The sequence below is a fragment of the Mya arenaria genome, chromosome 6, assembly GCF_026914265.1.
Source record: "Mya arenaria isolate MELC-2E11 chromosome 6, ASM2691426v1".
In the NCBI taxonomy this organism is placed as follows: domain Eukaryota; kingdom Metazoa; phylum Mollusca; class Bivalvia; order Myida; family Myidae; genus Mya; species Mya arenaria.
This window is the reverse complement of record NC_069127.1, coordinates 82,413,853-82,433,046: the sequence shown is the minus strand read 5'-3', so window position 1 is coordinate 82,433,046 and position 19,194 is coordinate 82,413,853. Positions and strand designations below refer to the sequence as shown.

The 19,194-nt window shown below is 35.4% G+C and overlaps 1 protein-coding gene across 1 annotated transcript; it reads right to left on the bottom strand.

Moving 5' to 3' along the window:
- Positions 1–1,577: 1,577 nt before the first annotated feature.
- On the bottom strand, positions 1,578–19,012 carry LOC128236785 (peptidyl-prolyl cis-trans isomerase-like 4). The gene is made up of 13 exons (XM_052951896.1): positions 18,910–19,012; positions 17,770–17,837; positions 17,425–17,489; positions 16,611–16,728; positions 13,430–13,572; positions 12,259–12,355; positions 11,014–11,130; positions 9,786–9,910; positions 9,586–9,652; positions 8,749–8,860; positions 4,578–4,671; positions 3,114–3,222; positions 1,578–1,922 (listed from the first exon to the last, which is right to left on the bottom strand). The coding sequence occupies exons 1-13, from the start codon at positions 18,977–18,979 to the stop codon at positions 1,716–1,718; spliced, it is 1,392 nt and encodes a 463-aa protein (XP_052807856.1). The 5' UTR covers positions 18,980–19,012; the 3' UTR covers positions 1,578–1,715.
- Positions 19,013–19,194: the final 182 nt, after the last annotated feature.

Here is a 19,194-nt window from a genome sequence, read left to right as displayed (position 1 = left end):
CATGGCCTTTTAACTTGACTTGGAGTTGCATCTGACTTGTAGATGACCTCTTATGATTTAAGGGGTCATTGGGTCAAAGGTCAAGGTCACAGTGACCTTGAACGAAAAAAACGTGTCTGTGTGATAACTTGACAATGCCTGCACCCATGGCCCTCGAACTTGACATTTAGGTTTCTGGTGACCAGCTGATGACTCTGGATTTTGAGTTCATAGAGTCAAAGGTCATGGTCATAACACAATCTATCCTCACACTTTAATGGTCATAATCTTAAAACTGCCTTAATGGCAACAAATCAGCTGTCATTTTGGTCCATGCATATTTCATTCAATTGTCCATATAATCCTGAAAACATGGCGCTCAGGGGGGGCATAATGTTTGACAAACATCTCTTGTTCATATTTTGTGTTGGGTAGGTAAGATCAATGTCAATGTTATTTTGGCTAAAACAGCATGTGTACTCTGGCCTTTAAATGTCTCGTGTGACCTTGACCTTTGAGGTATGGACCCGAGTCAAGGTCACTGCACATCGTCTCAATGAGGACAACATTTCTACCAAGTAATATAGTAATCCATCAATGCATAAGTAAGTTATAGCGCGGACTGCATAAGTAAGTTATAGCGCGGACACGAGCATGTGTACTCCGACCTTTAAATGTCTTGTGTGACCTTGACCTTTGAGGTATGGAGCCGGGTCAAGGTCACTGCACATCGTCTAAATGAGGACAACATTTGTACCAAGTAATATGGAAATCCATCAATGCATATGTAAGTTAAAGCCCGGACACAAGCATGTGTACACTGATCTTTAAGTCTCGTGTGACCTTGACCTTTGAGGTATGGACCCGGGTCAAGGTCACTGCACATCGTCTCAATGAGGACAACATCTGTACCAAGTAATATGGTAATCCATCAATGCATAAGTAATAGTGCGGACATGAGCATGTGTTTTCTGACCTTTAAATGTCTCGTGTGACCTTGACCTTAGAGATATGGACCCGGGTCAAGGTCACTGCAAATCGTCTCAATGTATTCTTTCTCGAATGCTGACATTGTGACCTACATTACGAGCTGGCAAGACCAATAATCTTGATATTTTGTAACTTCAAAATTGAAACTTAACCGCAATGAAAGCTCTGTGCAAGAGTTTTTTTCTGGGGGTCAAAGAACTGGGAAAATGGCTTACTCAGTACTGGTAAATCCCTGGAAAGTTGTATCATGTGTATCAGTGCTTTTCACCAATCACGTTCAAGAACCAAGAGTTCTCTCACAAAGCGCTTTCGAATATCTTGTTTCTCACTATGTTTCTTCACCTAGACCGGAGATTGAAGTCACTTCTATCTCATGTCACTAATGGCATTTAGACACAATTCAAAATTTAAACACCGGGTCAATCCATAAAGCTGACAATAGGCGTGGGCAGACCTTGATAAACTCAAACTATACAGCAATGTTTGATATTACAATATTATGATGGATGGATTACATCTATAAAGACTATAACATCTATTTTTTGAGGCATTTCAATGATGGCAGATGAGATACATCATGTCTAGGGTAAATGGAATGGAGGCAGTAAGATATTTTATTTTTTTTATATGCAGATGCCATATGTACATATGTTTTACAAAACGTGATTGTTACATGAATATTTATGAGTGTCTTACATAACTTATGAAATATGGATACAATGTATGACAAGAATTGCTTGATCGCATCATCGACGATGCTTGTCTTTTGACACCTTTTCCCCTGACCTCCTCCTTCTAACTGGTGACCTTGAATGTGACCTTGACCTCTGCTTTCGATGTTTGACCTTTGACTTTCTCTCTGGTGAGCTGGAGACATCTCTGTGTTTCTTCTTGCTTAATGGTCTCTCTGGACTGCGTGAAACCCGTTTTTTGTGCTTCTTAGGTTTGGAAGCCTGTTGAAAATGAGAACAAATCCTCTCTCCTAATTTTGTGAAGGGTAATAGCTACATTGTTTTGTACTATGGTATTTTAAACTTATTTAACAAAAGACACCAGTTAAAAAATGAATACCATAATGATAGTTTATACTTCTAAGACCTTCAATAAACCATAGTTTTGTTTGAAAAAAAAACAGAACAATTATTACTCTTGTGTGGCAAAACAAAACTCAGAATATCAAAATGGAAGGTTTGGAAATTGAATCTTATTATAATAACAATCTCACAAGTCACTTTGTGATATTAAGCTACATAAACATCATAATGTAATGAAACATAAGTCATGATATGTTATAATATTATTGAGATTGGAAAGGCATTAAAAGCTGCACTCTCACAGATTGAACGTTTTTATTTTTTTGTCTTGGAACGAGCCAATTTTTGCGAAAATCTATGGAAACAAGTTATTTAAGACTGCTGACAAAAAATTAGATCACAGATTTTTATATATAAGTTCAAAAAGTGATATTTTATGCATTTTTCTTAAACCGTTAGTAGCCATATAACATTTATTTTTGAACGGAAATATGAAAATCTACGATCTGATTTTTTGTCAGCAATCATATATCATTGGTTTGCAGATATTTACGCAAAAATTTGCTCTATCAAAGACAAAAAAAAAAAAAAGTAGTAAAAATGGTATATCTGTGAGAGTGCAGCTTTAAGTGTCATAAAGATGAAAGGTGGTCTAAGTACCCTGAAGCGGATCAACATGGTACTGATAGACGTTAATAGCAGAGCCTTTACCAATTTTATAAAAGCAAATTAAAGTTTAATTTTCCATTTTATTAAATTTTTTCAGTGAAATGTTATGATCCTTCATTACCAACTATTTTAAACTGACTGAATATTAGTTAGTACAAGAAAAGGGAAACGCATGTAAACAAAGCAGACAATGGTCCCCTTTTATTGAAAGACATTACACAATAATCTACAAGGTGTTCTTAAAGCTGCATAAAATCGGTCAAGGGAAATTGACAATTGTTCTCCCAATATTGAGGCATATATATTTAAGGAAGTCAAAAGTAATCTGCCTGGATAAAATCATAATTGATTTCTACCAATTGCATTTTTGCTATATAACTTAAGAAAGACTAATCTTCAGTTAAATAACCTATTGGATGTCTCTTGTATAAGACTCATTACCTTGTGTTGCTCCTCCTCACTGGAAGACTCACGGAGTTTGGCCTTCTTTTTCTTCTTCTTCTTGCTCTGTTGTACCGTCTCCCCCTCGTCAAACACAAGGTCATATCGCCTACACATTGGTTAAGGAAACACATTGAAAAATATATCAAAAATACCTAGTTTAGCATTGACATTGCGCTGTCTGGTACCTCGCTACTCTATTGAGCTCTGCTTTATCAACTACTTATGTTGTGAGAATTGATTCAATGTTCTCACGGTGCAATTCTGTGGTCTGGTTGCTATGGTGGCGCCATGTTCTAGTGATGCCAACAATGATAGCTTGATTTATTTGAAGAGATCTATTTAAATTGCTGAGAGAACTATCACTGGAATTTGTTCTTTTATCTTTGACCAAAATTACAATCTCATAATAGGTACTATTCTCCTTTTATAACAAAACACGAGAAAATGCTAAAAGTTAAAACCAGGCTTACGAAACACGCGATAACAAACATGTTGCCACATGTGACAGGTTCTAGTGGTATATACATGTACCTGTTTACAAAACATATCTTAACCCTTGGTAGATGTGTTAAATGGAATTTAAAGAAAAGATATTCTAAGTTTTATAATTATCAACTTGTAAAATGTCCAAAATAAATATGGGGAGGTTACTTCCCTTTACCCAGTGCAATGTCATGTACATTCATTTACATTTTGTCTTGATTGTGTTTAATTACACCAGTCTCCTTCTTCCATCATTTCTCTACAATACTTATTCCACTTGTATAAAGTGCATTGCATCATTACCATCCTAATCATTGGAACCCAACACCATAATCCATCTGAATATATTACAAGTGTTTGATATATCAAAATATCTGGTGGTTCTCCTGGATTCCTTCAGCTCTAGATAACCTTAATTACTGAAATAGAGCCCTAAACTCCACAGAAATATTTTAGTTTGCTGCCAAAGTAAGCTGTGTCTAAAACACGGCTTGTCTTCACATAGGACCAATTTCAAGAGAATGTATACGTAATATTGTGATATTATGGCAAGATCCTTCAAAATGCTACCTGAAGGTTGGCTCGTTTACTTATTCCACTGGTGACAAAGCTCTGACTCAACAATAGTGACATTTCCTGTGTGTTTCCTAGATATCCTGTAACCTCTAGTCATCCTAAGAATTGACTTTAATGTGATGCACTGGAAAATTACTGGAAAATTAAAAGAATCAAGTAATATTTACAGTTGCCTAGTCTTGACTTCTGTGAAGAGAGAACTTGACATTCATATTTTATGACATGCAAAGGGTAATTATATCTTCAGTTGCAGAAGGTTTTCTAATTTTTAACTGATGAATAATTACTTAAAATGTACGGTACGTATCATTACACTAATGGAATATGCTCATGTGCCCTCCTGAGTTCATACAGCATAAACACAAGAACAAATGTGATAAATCCTTAAATAATCAAGGATACGAGTCCTTCCTGGAGTTGTCCTTGATTTTGTAGTTGGAGTAGAAGTCCCCATCATCCCCCTTTGGATTAAAACCCTTGGCATATTCTATCCTTCCTGGAGATAAATAAGTTATTGTTATTCTGTAAACAAGCAGTTTGCATTTGATGCAAATAAAAACCAATTGTTTAAGAATGATTAATCTGTTCAACAGCTGAAAAAACAACAACTTACATGTCTGTATTGCCTGAAAAATGTCATCTAAAAATGCCTGATACTTGATTTTAGACAGCATGACTTTGACACCTGCAATATCTCATTGTACAAATTACATATAAAGGTTTAGATTACATGTATGTATCTTGACAAGCTTTTCCATGCGCCAAACAAGTTTGAAATAGATTCTCTCGAAAAAATCTAACATGAACTTTAAGAAAAGGCAAAATGACACATAATATGTATTTCTATACCCAGTGCATCATGCATGTATTAAAGGGATATTTCAACAAAATATATGGAATATTGGGTATTTTCTAAGATAGAAACCTGTATCTTCCTGCACTGAAAAAGTATGTCATGTTTTATTCAATCAGGTAGATTAATGTTTTGAAAGATCACCAACTGATGAAATGCCAAAAAAGTAAATGAAAAAAATAAGTTGTAATTACATTAAGAAAAGCCAGTAGTGACAATTCTGGCCTACTGCGTTACTTAAGGCCAAAAAAAAAAAATGTCTTGTTTCTGGTCACATGCCTAAAAAAAAACAGGGTCGGTAGGTAGGTGTTTTTTTTTTTTGTTTTTTGTTTTTTTTTATTCAAACCTTTGGAATGAAATAGTATAGCGTTTGAAAAATGATGAAATATTGTCTGCCAATACAACATCATCAAATATGGCTTAAAAGAAACTGGACACAAGTTTATAACCATATTTATGTATTTATTAGTTTAACAGAACAACAACAGCACTATTACATGACAAGAAGCAACAAGTCCAAGACTAGAATTTGAAATAATCTCAAGAAACAATTGTCATTCTTTGTCAGAAAACAAATATAAACATGGATGGAAGAAACCGTAATACTGGGTATTTAAACATCACAGAGACAAAATATCATTTTATTAGATTCAGTGATTTAGGCAATGCATAAAACTATGTCTGTGATAACCTTTAGCTGTATATTTTTTTTATGTTTAATATGAAAATTTTGAGTCAGATATTTATCTAAATATTTTTTTCACAGGTTTTATAAAAAATGATGTCTTTGTTCTGATCATATTTACACACACACACACACACACACATATATATATATGAAAATAATAATAAAATGACATGTGTTTATATGAATAAATCTATAAACATTTTCACCTGTTCATTATTCATTCAAGACTTCCCCATGTCCCAACCCCATAGACCAATTTATCAAGGTATATATATATATGCATTCATAGCCAAAACAGTGAAAACTTAGATCTGTAACATACTATGTTAAGCAAACAGATTTGACCCTGATCAGACAGCTCATTGAGATGTCTTATCAGGGTCTACTCTGTGTGCAAAGGCATGCCAAAGGGTTTCTGAGGTAAAGGGTAAACATCACAGAGACAAAATATCAATTTATTAGATTCAGTGATTTATGCAATGCATAAAACTATGTCTGTGATAACCTTTTTGTTGTATATTTTTTATGCTATGAAAATCTTTTATATTTATCCAGCAAACCCTATCTTCTATGTGAGCAGGACTAGTATTGCCTCAAAAAGCTGGGTGTTACAAGATTTGATGGATACACAAAGAAAATATTTATCATGAAAACACAAAATATATTTTATATCTGGAGCTCTTTTTATCTAAATGACCACAGTTCCTACTTTATTTATTAAAAGCAAACTGATCAAATAACCCAGATAAGAGATCGCCCCTTCATTCTTCTATCTGCTTTAATTATAGTATCGGGCACCTAACTAAGTGTAATGTCAATGGTTCTTCATACAGAAAATTAATTTTAATCCTTTAAAACATTAAAAACGAAGGTCCAAAAATGAAACGTTTTAACATGACGTTCGGTATTTGAGAGAGACGAAGTATTTAAATCCATTCACTCAGCATAATGATTCACGCTTCGTCGGCATTATTTTGCCTTAATTCGTCCGATTCAAATAAACCTTGTATATGTGTATAGATAGTCTTTTGAATTACGAAAATGTCGGTGCCAAAACTGTCATTCTCGGTCGAGGCATTATTTGTTTTACGATGGCCCTTTTACGATATCTAAACAACCATACAACTTACCGAACATTTAGCTTCAAGTCGGACATTTTCTCGCTCGCCATGTAAATCGATGAAAAGACTTTTTATTGTTGTTTGCGAATGGGCAACTTTAATGACACTACAACCGTCGAAGTGCGAACATTTGTCTATTTTTATGGCTATCAAATGCGTAACAGACGTCGTCTGCGCAGGGCCAGCCATCTTCGACACGGCCATATAAAAAACACGTCACGAATATAATATTACTGTCGGATAGCGCGGTTTACTCTTCGGCGCCGGGACCGGGAATCCCGGCTCACTTAACGCTAATTATAAACAAGAGGCACATCAGTGCCTGTGCTCCACTGGCCAAAAGGTTCAAGCAAAGACCACCTAACGAACATTTTCGTCAAGTTTCATAGAAATACAATCATCAATTTTTGAGGAGAAGTTATTTAATTTTTTTTTTTACTTTAATAGCTCTGGCTGCCATGTTGTGCAGTGGACCGAAATGATTTGGGCAATTTGAGTAAAGGAGCACCAAACAAACATTTCTGTCAAGTTTTATCGAAAAAAGGTCATCGGTTTCGACGACAAGTCGTATAAAGTTTTTTTTATTTTTTAGCTCTGGCAGCCATGGTGTGCAGTGGACTGGAACCATTTAACAAATTTTGGTTAATGACCACCCAAGGAACATTTCTGTCAAGTTTCATCAAAATCTGATCATCGGTTTCTGAGGAGAAGTGGTGTAAAGGTTTTTCCTATTTTTAGCTCTGGCTGCCATGTTGTGCAGCGGAACGGAACCATTTGGGCAATTTTGGTTAAAGGGCATCCCGATGAACATTTATGTAAAGTTTCATCAAAATCTGATAATCGGTTTCTGAGAAGATGTAGTTTAACATTTTTTTCTATTCTTAGCTCTGGTGCCCATGTTGTGCAGCAGACCAGAACTGTTTGGGCTATTTTGGTTAAGGACTACCCAAGTAACATTTCTGTCAAGTTTCATTGCAATACGATCATCGGTTTCTGAGGAGAAGTCGTTTAAAGGTTTTTCTATTTTTACCTCTGGGGGCCATCTTGTGCAGTGAACCGAAACCATTGAAGCAAATTTGATAAAGGACCATCCAAGGAACATTTCTGTTAAGTTTCATCAAAATCTGATCATCGGTTTCTGAGAAGATGTTCTTTAAAGGTTTTTCTATTTTTTTGCCCTGGCAGCCATGTTGTGCAGCGGACTGGAACCATTTGAGCAATTTTGGTTAAGGACCACCCAAGGAACAATTCTGTCAAGTTTCATCAAAATCTGCCTATCCGTTTCAGAGGAGATGTCGTTTAAAGATTTTGCTATTTTTAGCTGTGGCGGCCATATTGTGCAATGGACCAGAACCATTTGAGCAATTTTAATAAAGGACCACCCAAGGAACATTACTGTCAAGTTTCATCAAAATCTGCCGAACCGTTTCAGAGGAGATGTCGTTTAAAGATTTTGCTATTTTTAGCTCTGGCGGCCATATTGTGCAATGGACCGGAACCATTTGAGCAATTTTGGTAAAGGACCACCAAAGGAACATTCCTGTGAAGTTTTGTCAAAATCCGCTTATCAGTTTCAGAGGAGATGTCGTTTAAAGTAAAAGTTTACGCACGCACGCACGCACGCACGCACTCACGACGGACAATCTGTGACGACATAAGCTCCATGGCCTTCGGCCAGTGGAGCTAAAAATGGTCTTTACGCTATAAAAAAAAAACGGTCGGGGGGTAAAAAGTAGGGTCGGTCGGGTGACCAGAAACAAGACATTTGGCCTAAACTACAGAGTTACAGAGCAGACAGAAACTTGTTGACTGAAGGATGGACAGAGTTGAGCATACTTACACGCCGCAGCAATCACAGACAGGTAGAAAACTTAGGATCAACACTGTTATGCTAATAAAATCCCCCCTCACCTTTTCCTTTCCATGTGATCTTGGAGACCGATTGGCTGAAGTCGACATGGATACGTCGGTCATCTATCAGTACATTGTCCATCTTGAAGTAGGCATTCTCACACGACTTCTCCTGCAAATGCACTGACAACTCATTATACATGTATTTCTTTGCAATATTTCAGAATTCATTATCTTTGTTTTTATATATATATATATATATATAAAACAAGAAGAGTTTATTTTACATATACATAAACATGTAGAATCAGTTCCAGGATCATTATTGGTATGCAGTTGAATTTAAATAGCATGCATAAGTTTTTAACGTGGGAGTCAATCTGACATATGATAACACAATCATGCAATGCACACTTTTAATTTAAGTCAACACAAATGATTAAGGAAGGAAGTTGCGACGATAGATACAAAAAGGTACTGTAATATTAGTTATGATAAACTGCATGTAACAGTCATTGAAATAAGTCATTCAGAAGAACAAGCTTGAGTTCTTAAACTAGTGTTGGCATCAAAATCTTTCAACAAGCCCAGCTATATGACTTCAAGAATTTGAGTAAGCCAGGAGAGCATTTTACCAGTGCAGGGATAAAATTACAAAGTATTTCTTAAAATTCCTAGCTTTATTTCACTTGACACCAGTAATACATCTTGCCCAGACACCAGAGCAAACAATGAAGACCTGTTACACTACCATTATTAATCATAGTTCAATGGCACAAATTCATTCCCCTTTTATGAACTTCACAATACTGGTCATGTATTGCCATTACAATGCGAGATGTCTATTAAGTGCCTATGGTTTCTGTCGGAGTTCTTCCTCTAGGTAAACAAACTTACATCTTCAAACTCTATGAAGGCATACTGCAGGGATTCCTTTGTTTTATGGTCACGAATAACCTCACAACTGAAACAAGGATATTTGACCATGAATCCCTAGGCAACATTGTTAAGTATAAACTTAAGGCTATGATGTTACAAATTAGATATACTTATCATTTATCAAAGACCGTTTATATGTATAACACCACAAGACGCACCTCTTTATGGCTCCGAATCTTGAGAAGATGATCTCCAGGTCCTCATCAGTGGTGACAGGATTCAGCTTACACACAAACAACACATTCTCAGGCGGCGCACAATCTTCCTCTGGTAGATCTCCAACCTGGGAAATAAACGCAAGATTCAAGTTACGCCAAACTGATTATGAATTAACACAAGCTCTAAAGGGGTCTTTAAAGCAACAAACATATACACTGTAATCAGTTATGAACAGTATTAAGCTATGAAGGACATTGTATAGCAACAAACATACATACTGTATGCAATTACACGAGATACATAAGACATGAAGGACATTGTATAGCAACAAACATACATACTGTATGCAATTACACTAGATACATAAGATATGAAGGACATTGTATAGCAACAAACATACATACTGTATGCAATTACACAAGATACATAAGATATGAAGGACATTGTATAGCAACAAACATACATACTGTATGCAATTACACAAGATACATAAGATATGAAGGACATTGTATAGCAACAAACATACATACTGTATGCAATTACACAAGATACATAAGATATGAAGGACATTGTATAGCAACAAACATACATACTGTATGCAATTACACAAGATACATAAGATATGAAGGACATTGTATAGCAACAAACATACATACTGTATGCAGTTACACAAGATACATAAGATATGAAGGACATGGTATAGCAACAAACATACATACTGTATGCAATTACACAAGATACATAAGATATGAAGGACATGGTATAGCAACAAACATATATACTGTATGCAATTACACAAGATACATAAGATATGAAGGACATGGTATAGCAACAAACATATATACTGTATGCAATTACACAAGATACATAAGATATGAAGGACATGGTATAGCAACAAACATATATACTGTATGCAGTTACACAAGATACTTAACTATGAAGAACGTAAATCAAAATACATAAACTACTCAAATTTTGCTCAGGATCACCTCAATCTACTATTAAAATATCCTCACAAGGCATTGAATTTTCAAAGAACTTATTGGTTAATGATACCGATACATGACATAACCAGAAGCTTTGCCATATGTGGCCATTATTTGGTAATGCCAAAGACCACAACCCAAGTATGACATACAACAATATCAAGCCAGCCAATGTCACAATCATAAAACAGTTCTGAGAGAACTGCACAAACTACAGAAATATGCTTAAACTATTTATTACCATGGTGAGAATCTGTGCGTTGGCACGGGCCTCCCGTTCCTCCATGATCTCCTGAACCTCAACCTCTGTTTTACCTTCAAACTCATCTATGTCCTCATCCATACCAATACGGCCACTCTGAATCAGGAAATTTTCAAAAATATAATTACAACAATAAACACATTTGATCAGAACAGCAAATATGTACACACTAATTATAAAAAAGAACATTTGATATTTGAAAATAAGATTGTACCCTTTCGCCTGTCAAGAGCCCATGTTAAAGTGAAAAGTGACTATTTTGTTACACAACAATAAAAAGGGGTCATGTACGGACAATGATCAGTGTGCATATGAAGTTTGAAGACTATACATTAAGAATTTTAAGATATATTTAAAAAGTTATTGATTGGCAAACAAACGTGCTTGTAGTTAAGGAAACCTTGATCTTTGACCCCCCATAATAACATTGGTTATCTATTGACCTTCTCCAATTTGCATAGCAAGTTTGAAGAGTCTACACCAAATTGATTTGAAATGAAAGTGACCATAAGAGACCTATTAAAGATGACTTTGTCCTTTGACCATGGCCAATGAGCTTACCAAGTTTGTTGTCTCTTCATCAAGGTGTTCAAAAGTAATTGACAAATGTGAATAATTATTTGATAATTGTGTTTTGTTCGATTATTCACAGGATTGAAAATGTTCTGGCAAAAAGATATAAAATGTAGGGTGCGTAGGGTTTCAAATATAATTTTTTTGAAAAAGGTTAGAGATTTTTATTTTCACCTGTTTTAAAGATAAAATGGAATACACCTTTTATGCCCAATGATTTTGTTATCACTTGCATTAGAGATTTAACAATTTTTGTCAAAAATTGGTTGTCTGCCTCAGAAGAACAGGATAATCATTTCTGATTTTCAATACTAGAATATTGGTTTCGGTATAAGACAGCTTATCAACTTGTTAACCCGTAATATTGCAATTAACGGTTCTCTTTTGAACCTTGTTGAGCGTTAATCTTGCCAATTATCACAAGATCATGCATTTAACCAAATGTTTTCTATTATATAGTAAAAGTTTGAATGCACTTGTTCTTCCATGAGTCAGTTTTGATTATGAAATTGATCGAAATGACCTCTCTAATGATTTGCAACAATCAACTATGTTTTTTTTGTCAGATTTCAATTCCTAGCTAGCATTTTACTACTTTATAAAGCTCCGATAATGTAAGTGAAAAGATTGATGTAATGGCAGACATCTTACATCTAGCTGCTCTTTTGTTGGTTCAGGTGATCTGTCTGGAATCTCCAAGCCAGGTGGGTCATCATACGGGTCATCAAGGATTATAGTGTGCAGGATCCTGAAAGATTGAACATTGCATTGTAAACTTATTAAACAACAACTCAGTGCATGGACACTGCAGGGCAATGCTTGCTGGACACAATCAAAACAGCTCCCTCATACAAGAAATAAACAAAACATATAAGTAATAAATATTTCTTCTCTCCTACTGTAACATACTATAATAGCATATAAGATTTTTTTCCTTTGAACCATGATGACAAACAACAATGATATGAGGATATTACATGTAGCTTGTATTTTCACCATCAAATATCAAAGAGATATACCATTACAATTATGATTGAATTTATGTCTTTTTCATGTGTTCATGTATTTACATGTATTTACTTCAGACTAAAAATACCTGATAATGCTTGTGAGGATGAGTTGGCCAAGAGGTATATGAGTCTGCCTGTATATGAGTCAGCCTGTATATGAGTCTGCCTGTATATGAGTCTGCCTGTATATGAGTCTGCCTGTTTATGTATATGAGTCTGCCTGTTTATGTATATGAGTCTGCCTGTATATGAGTCTGCCTGTATATGAGTCTGCCTGTTTATGTATATGAGTCTGCCTGTTTATGTATATGAGTCTGCCTGTATATGAGTCTGCCTGTATATGAATCTGCCTGTATATGAGTCTGCCTGTTTATGAGTCTGCCTGTATATGAGTCTGCCTGTTTATGTATATGAGTCTGCCTGTATATGAGTCTGCCTGTATATGAGTCTGCCTGTATATGAGTCTGCCTGTATATGAGTCTGCCTGTTTATGTATATGAGTCTGCTTGTATATGAGTCTGCCTGTATATGAGTCTGCCTGTTTATGTATATGAGTCTGCCTGTATATGAGTCTGCCTGTATATGAGTCTGCCTGTATATGAGTCTGCCTGTATATGAGTCTGCCTGTATATGAGTCAGTCTGTCACCCAAAAGGCCCAAGGCTCAATCCCTATCACAGGCACTCCTAAACTCTCAAAACAGGCACCATGAAGACTAGTTTCTACCCAAGAAACAGACTCAAACGGGATTCATATCAGTCTACAGCCGTCTTTGTGATCAACCTAACAAAATCAAGTATAAACTGTTACTACCTGATATCCTTGTACGGCCTGTGTTCCTTATCACAGAATGACTCGTTGACCTTGGCGAGGACATCGTCTCCCTCAGCAACCTCACCAAAAACTGTGTGCTTTCCATCCAGGTAGTCCAGACCGGCACCAAGTGTGATGAAAAACTAGCAGGCAAATGCAATTATAATTATTTCTTTCGATACCGATATTATAACAGTCATTGATTTTTATTTGATTTGTGTTCCAGGTGTGGGATTCAATACAGTTACAGTTGTGGATTCAATAAAGTTACAGTTGTGGATTCAATACAGTTACAGTTGTGGATTCAATACAGTTACAGTTGTGGATTCAATACAGTTACAGTTGTGGATTCAATACAGCTACAGTTGTGGATTCAATAAAGTTACAGTTGTGGATTCAATAAGGTTACAGTTGTGGATTCAATAAAGTTACAGTTTGGATTCAATAAAGTTACAGTTGTGGATTCAATAAAGTTACAGTTTGGATTCAATAAAGTTACAGTTGTGGATTCAATAAAGTTACAGTTTGGATTCAATACAGCTACAGTTGTGGATTCAATAAAGTTACAGTTGTGGATTCAATAAGGTTACAGTTGTGGATTCAATAAAGTTACAGTTGTGGATTCAATAAGGTTACAGTTGTGGATTCAATAAAGTTACAGTTTGGATTCAATAAAGTTACAGTTGTGGATTCAATAAAGTTACAGTTTGGATTCAATACAGCTACAGTTTGGATTCAATAAAGTTACAGTTGTGGATTCAATAAGGTTACAGTTGTGGATTCAATAAAGTTACAGTTGTGGATTCAATACAGTTACAGTTGTGGATTCAATAAGGTTACAGTTGTGGATTCAATACAGTTACAGTTGTGGATTCAATAAGGTTACAGTTGTGGATTCAATAAAGTTACAGTTGTGGATTCAATACAGTTACAGTTTGGATTCAATAAAGTTACAGTTTGGATTCAATACAGTTACAGTTGTGGATTCAATACAGTTACAGTTGTGGATTCAATACAGTTACAGTTGTGGATTCAATAAGGTTACAGTTGTGGATTCAATACAGTTACAGTTGTGGATTCAATACAGTTACAGTTGTGGATTCAATACAGTTACAGTTGTGGATTCAATAAGGTTACAGTTGTGGATTCAATACAGTTACAGTTGTGGATTCAATACAGTTACAGTTGTGGATTCAATAAGGTTACAGTTTGGATTCAATACAGTTACAGTTGTGGATTCAATACAGTTACAGTTGTGGATTCAATACAGTTACAGTTGTGGATTCAATACAGTTACAGTTTGGATTCAATAAAGTTACAGTTGTGGATTCAATAAAGTTACAGTTGTGGATTCAATAAAGTTACAGTTGTGGATTCAATAAAGTTACAGTTGTGGATTCAATAAAGTTACAGTTGTGGATTCAATAAAGTTACAGTTGTGGATTCAATAAAGTTACAGTTGTGGATTCAATAAAGTTACAGTTGTGGATTCAATAAAGTTACAGTTGTGGATTCAATAAGGTTACAGTTGTGGATTCAATAAAGTTACAGTTGTGGATTCAATAAAGTTACAGTTGTGGATTCAATACAGTTACAGTTGTGGATTCAATACAGTTACAGTTGTGGATTCAGTAAAGTTACAGTTGTGGATTCAATAAAGTTACAGTTGTGGATTCAATAAAGTTACAGTTGTGGATTCAATAAGGTTACAGTTGTGGATTCAATAAAGTTACAGTTGTGGATTCAATAAAGTTACAGTTGTGGATTCAATACAGTTACAGTTGTGGATTCAGTAAAGTTACAGTTTGGATTCAATAAAGTTACAGTTGTGGATTCAATACAGTTACAGTTGTGGATTCAATAAAGTTACAGTTGTGGATTCAATACAGTTACAGTTGTGGATTCAATAAAGTTACAGTTGTGGATTCAATACAGTTACAGTTGTGGATTCAATACAGTTACAGTTGTGGATTCAATACAGTTACAGTTGTGGATTCAATACAGTTACAGTTGTGGATTCAATACAGTTACAGTTGTGGATTCAATACAGTTACAGTTGTGGATTCAATACAGTTACAGTTGTGGATTCAATAAAGTTACAGTTGTGGATTCAATAAAGTTACAGTTGTGGATTCAATACAGTTACAGTTGTGGATTCAATACAGTTACAGTTGTGGATTCAATACAGTTACAGTTGTGGATTCAATACAGTTACAGTTGTGGATTCAATACAGTTACAGTTGTGGATTCAATAAAGTTACAGTTGTGGATTCAATAAAGTTACAGTTGTGGATTCAATACAGTTACAGTTGTGGATTCAATACAGTTACAGTTGTGGATTCAATAAAGTTACAGTTGTGGATTCAATACAGTTACAGTTGTGGATTCAATACAGTTACAGTTGTGGATTCAATACAGTTACAGTTGTGGATTCAATACAGTTACAGTTGTGGATTCAATACAGTTACAGTTGTGGATTCAATAAAGTTACAGTTGTGGATTCAATACAGTTACAGTTGTGGATTCAATACAGTTACAGTTGTGGATTCAGTAAAGTTACAGTTGTGGATTCAATACAGTTACAGTTGTGGATTCAATACAGTTACAGTTGTGGATTCAATACAGTTACAGTTGTGGATTCAATACAGTTACAGTTGTGGATTCAGTAAAGTTACAGTTGTGGATTCAGTAAAGTTACAGTTGTGGATTCAGTAAAGTTACAGTTTGGATTCAATACAGTTACAGTTGTGGATTCAATACAGTTACAGTTGTGGATTCAATACAGTTACAGTTGTGGAATCAATACTGTTTAAGTTGTGGATTCAACACTATTACAGTCATGGATTCAACTGTTAAGGTTGTGGAATCAATAATGTTTACAATTTTTGATTCAATAATGCCTTAGTTTTTTATTTTAATCTGGTTTCTGTATTGTTACTGCAAACTCTACACCTTAACTATTTGTCAATTGTGAGTTGGATTATTTATGATTATTGTTAGCTATGAAGTATTACCATAATACTTGACTTAATATCAACAAAAAAACACCGACAACAACATGTAATGAGCCAAATAAGAAAATACACTTTTAAAAACAAAACAAAACTCAAGTCATTCTTTGGTTACATGGCAATGTTTAAAGGTAGAATAGATCTAAGTGAAAGACTGAAACAATGCTAACCTGAGATCCATGCATGTGTCCACCATTATTTACCATGGAAACAATTCCGATGGTCTTGTGTTTCATCCTGGGGACATTCTCCATGTCAAAATACTTGGCCTGCTCTCCATACAGAAGACTGCAACCAGGATTATATAACAACATCAAACAGGATTATATAACTACAGCAACCATGATAAAATAATTACTGCACCCATGATCATATAACTACAGCAACCATTATTAGAAAACTACAGCAACCATGATAACATAACTATAGCATCCATGATTATATAACTACAGTAACCATGATAACATAATTTCAGCATACATAATTATATAACAGCATCCATGACTACAGCAACTGACACATAGTGGGATTCCCTGTCAAAGATAAACCAAGCAATAAAAAGATGTGTCTTACCCGTATATGGACTCCCCACACTTTCCAGTGCCAGTGGGATCGCCTGTGTGAGATAAACCATGCAATACAAAGATGCTTCTTACCCGTATATAGACTCCCCACCCTTTCTCTACCAGTGGGATCGCCTGTCTGAGATAAACCATGCAATACAAAGATGCTTCTTACCCGTATATGGACTCCCCACCCTTTCTCTACCAGTGGGATCGCCTGTGTGAGATAAACCATGCAATACAAAGATGCTTCTTACCCGTATATGGACTCCCCACCCTTTCTCTACCAGTGGGATCGCCTGTCGGAGATAAACCATGCAATACAAAGATGTGACTTACCCGTATATGGACTCCCCACCCTTTCTCTACCAGTGGGATCGCCTGTCTGAGATAAACCATGCAATACAAAGATGTGACTTACCCGTATATGGACTCCCCACCCTTTCCAGTGCCAGTGGGATCGCCTGTCTGAGCTACCAAGTTCCGCTAAAATATGCAAATAATGACTTTATATGTATAAATAACAGTTAGAACTTTCTCATTTTCAAACCTCGAAATAGTTACTTTAGGCTAAAAAACAAGGCAGTAGATGTATACATTTGTAAAATTTACATGTAAAATGATGCACATATTAAGGGAAAATTTGTCCTCAGAGAAAAAAGACAATGAGTATAAGACTATATGATGAGCATCAAAATGAATCACAATGGTTTCTAGTAAGCAAGTAAATAGAAAATACACCTGTATCATATAATAAGCACCACACCTGAACTGAATGGAAGAGGCAGAAGTTGTAGTATTTTATCTTGCATAACTTCAGGAAATTTTTGCAACCTGCAATGCATGAAAGAAACAAATTTGTAGGCAACATTCAAATACACATTGACAGACTTTGCTAAGAGCTTAACCAGACTGAAAACTCATTTTTCATACTTTTAGTTCTTTGAGATGAACTGGCAAAATATTAGTCGTACTTTCTCAAATTGTGGATACTTAAGGTGGGATCTGGGACGAACATGATATAAAGAAACAGGTGCTGAAAGTTTAGTATATACAATAATTATCGGCATACATGATACAGTAAATAGGGAGAAAATTCCACTTACACAAATGGAGTTTCTTCACATATACTGTATCATGTTAGACATTCTAAAATGAGGCATGCCGTGCAGGCTCTTTTTTAATGATGTTTAGTCCAGGGATTTTAGAGTGACCATGTATCATGTTAGTCCAAATAAACAGCCACTTCAGAGTCTGATGATTTTTGATTTGGCAACTCTACGCGTCCATAACCCACTTGTTGTTTTCCTAGCTAAGAATGACAGATCCCAGCGGAAAGATAATGAGCACCTGCTAGATGGTTTCAAAATGGGGATGCTTTATTGACAGAAGTCGATCTAAATTAAACTAATTATTTGTGTTTCATAAAACACTGAAGTGTAATAAGTAAAAGGTATTGGCTAAAATAATTAAAGTGTAACTTTTGTGTTTTAATTTAACAGTGAAGTGTCAAGTATTGTGGAGTAATAGTTGAAGAATATATTTTACATTGGTACTGCTCAGTTGACTTGCGGCGTTGAGGGAACAAAATGAATATCCAAATGCTAAAAAAGGTCCCTATATGCGCATTATTGTGGCTAGTATCATGTATGCCGATAATAGTGTACTATGGGTCGTGAAAATCTAGAAATCTGTGTTTATTTCGGTCAATCATTATAATTAATGGGGAATTTACTTGGTTGTCTCTAAACTAACACAAAATAATACAGTCAGAAAGCATCCGAAACTAATATAACATCCAAAAGTATGTACACTTCAAATGGAAATCGTAACAGTAGTATTGCAGGTTTAAATTAGATGAACTTTAGTGAAAAATAAAGTAATACGACATTTAGAAATTTAGTACATTTTGGTCGTTCATCAGTCCATAAATCAATTGTAATATTTCCGAGCGAAGTTTCAACAAGAACCGACATTTTAAGTGCGTTTATTATCTCCCTTTCGTTGCAGTCAATAGTTTCCTGAAGAGTTGCAGACAACACTTGGATGTGTTGCACCTCTACAAAATCCACGCCAATCGTAACAACTCGGCCATCTCCGGCAAGCTTCGAGATAGACCTCGTAAATAGTAGTAAGGATATACGAAAGTGCGATGTGGCTGCCGGCGATTATCACCGTTTTCAACCCGCGT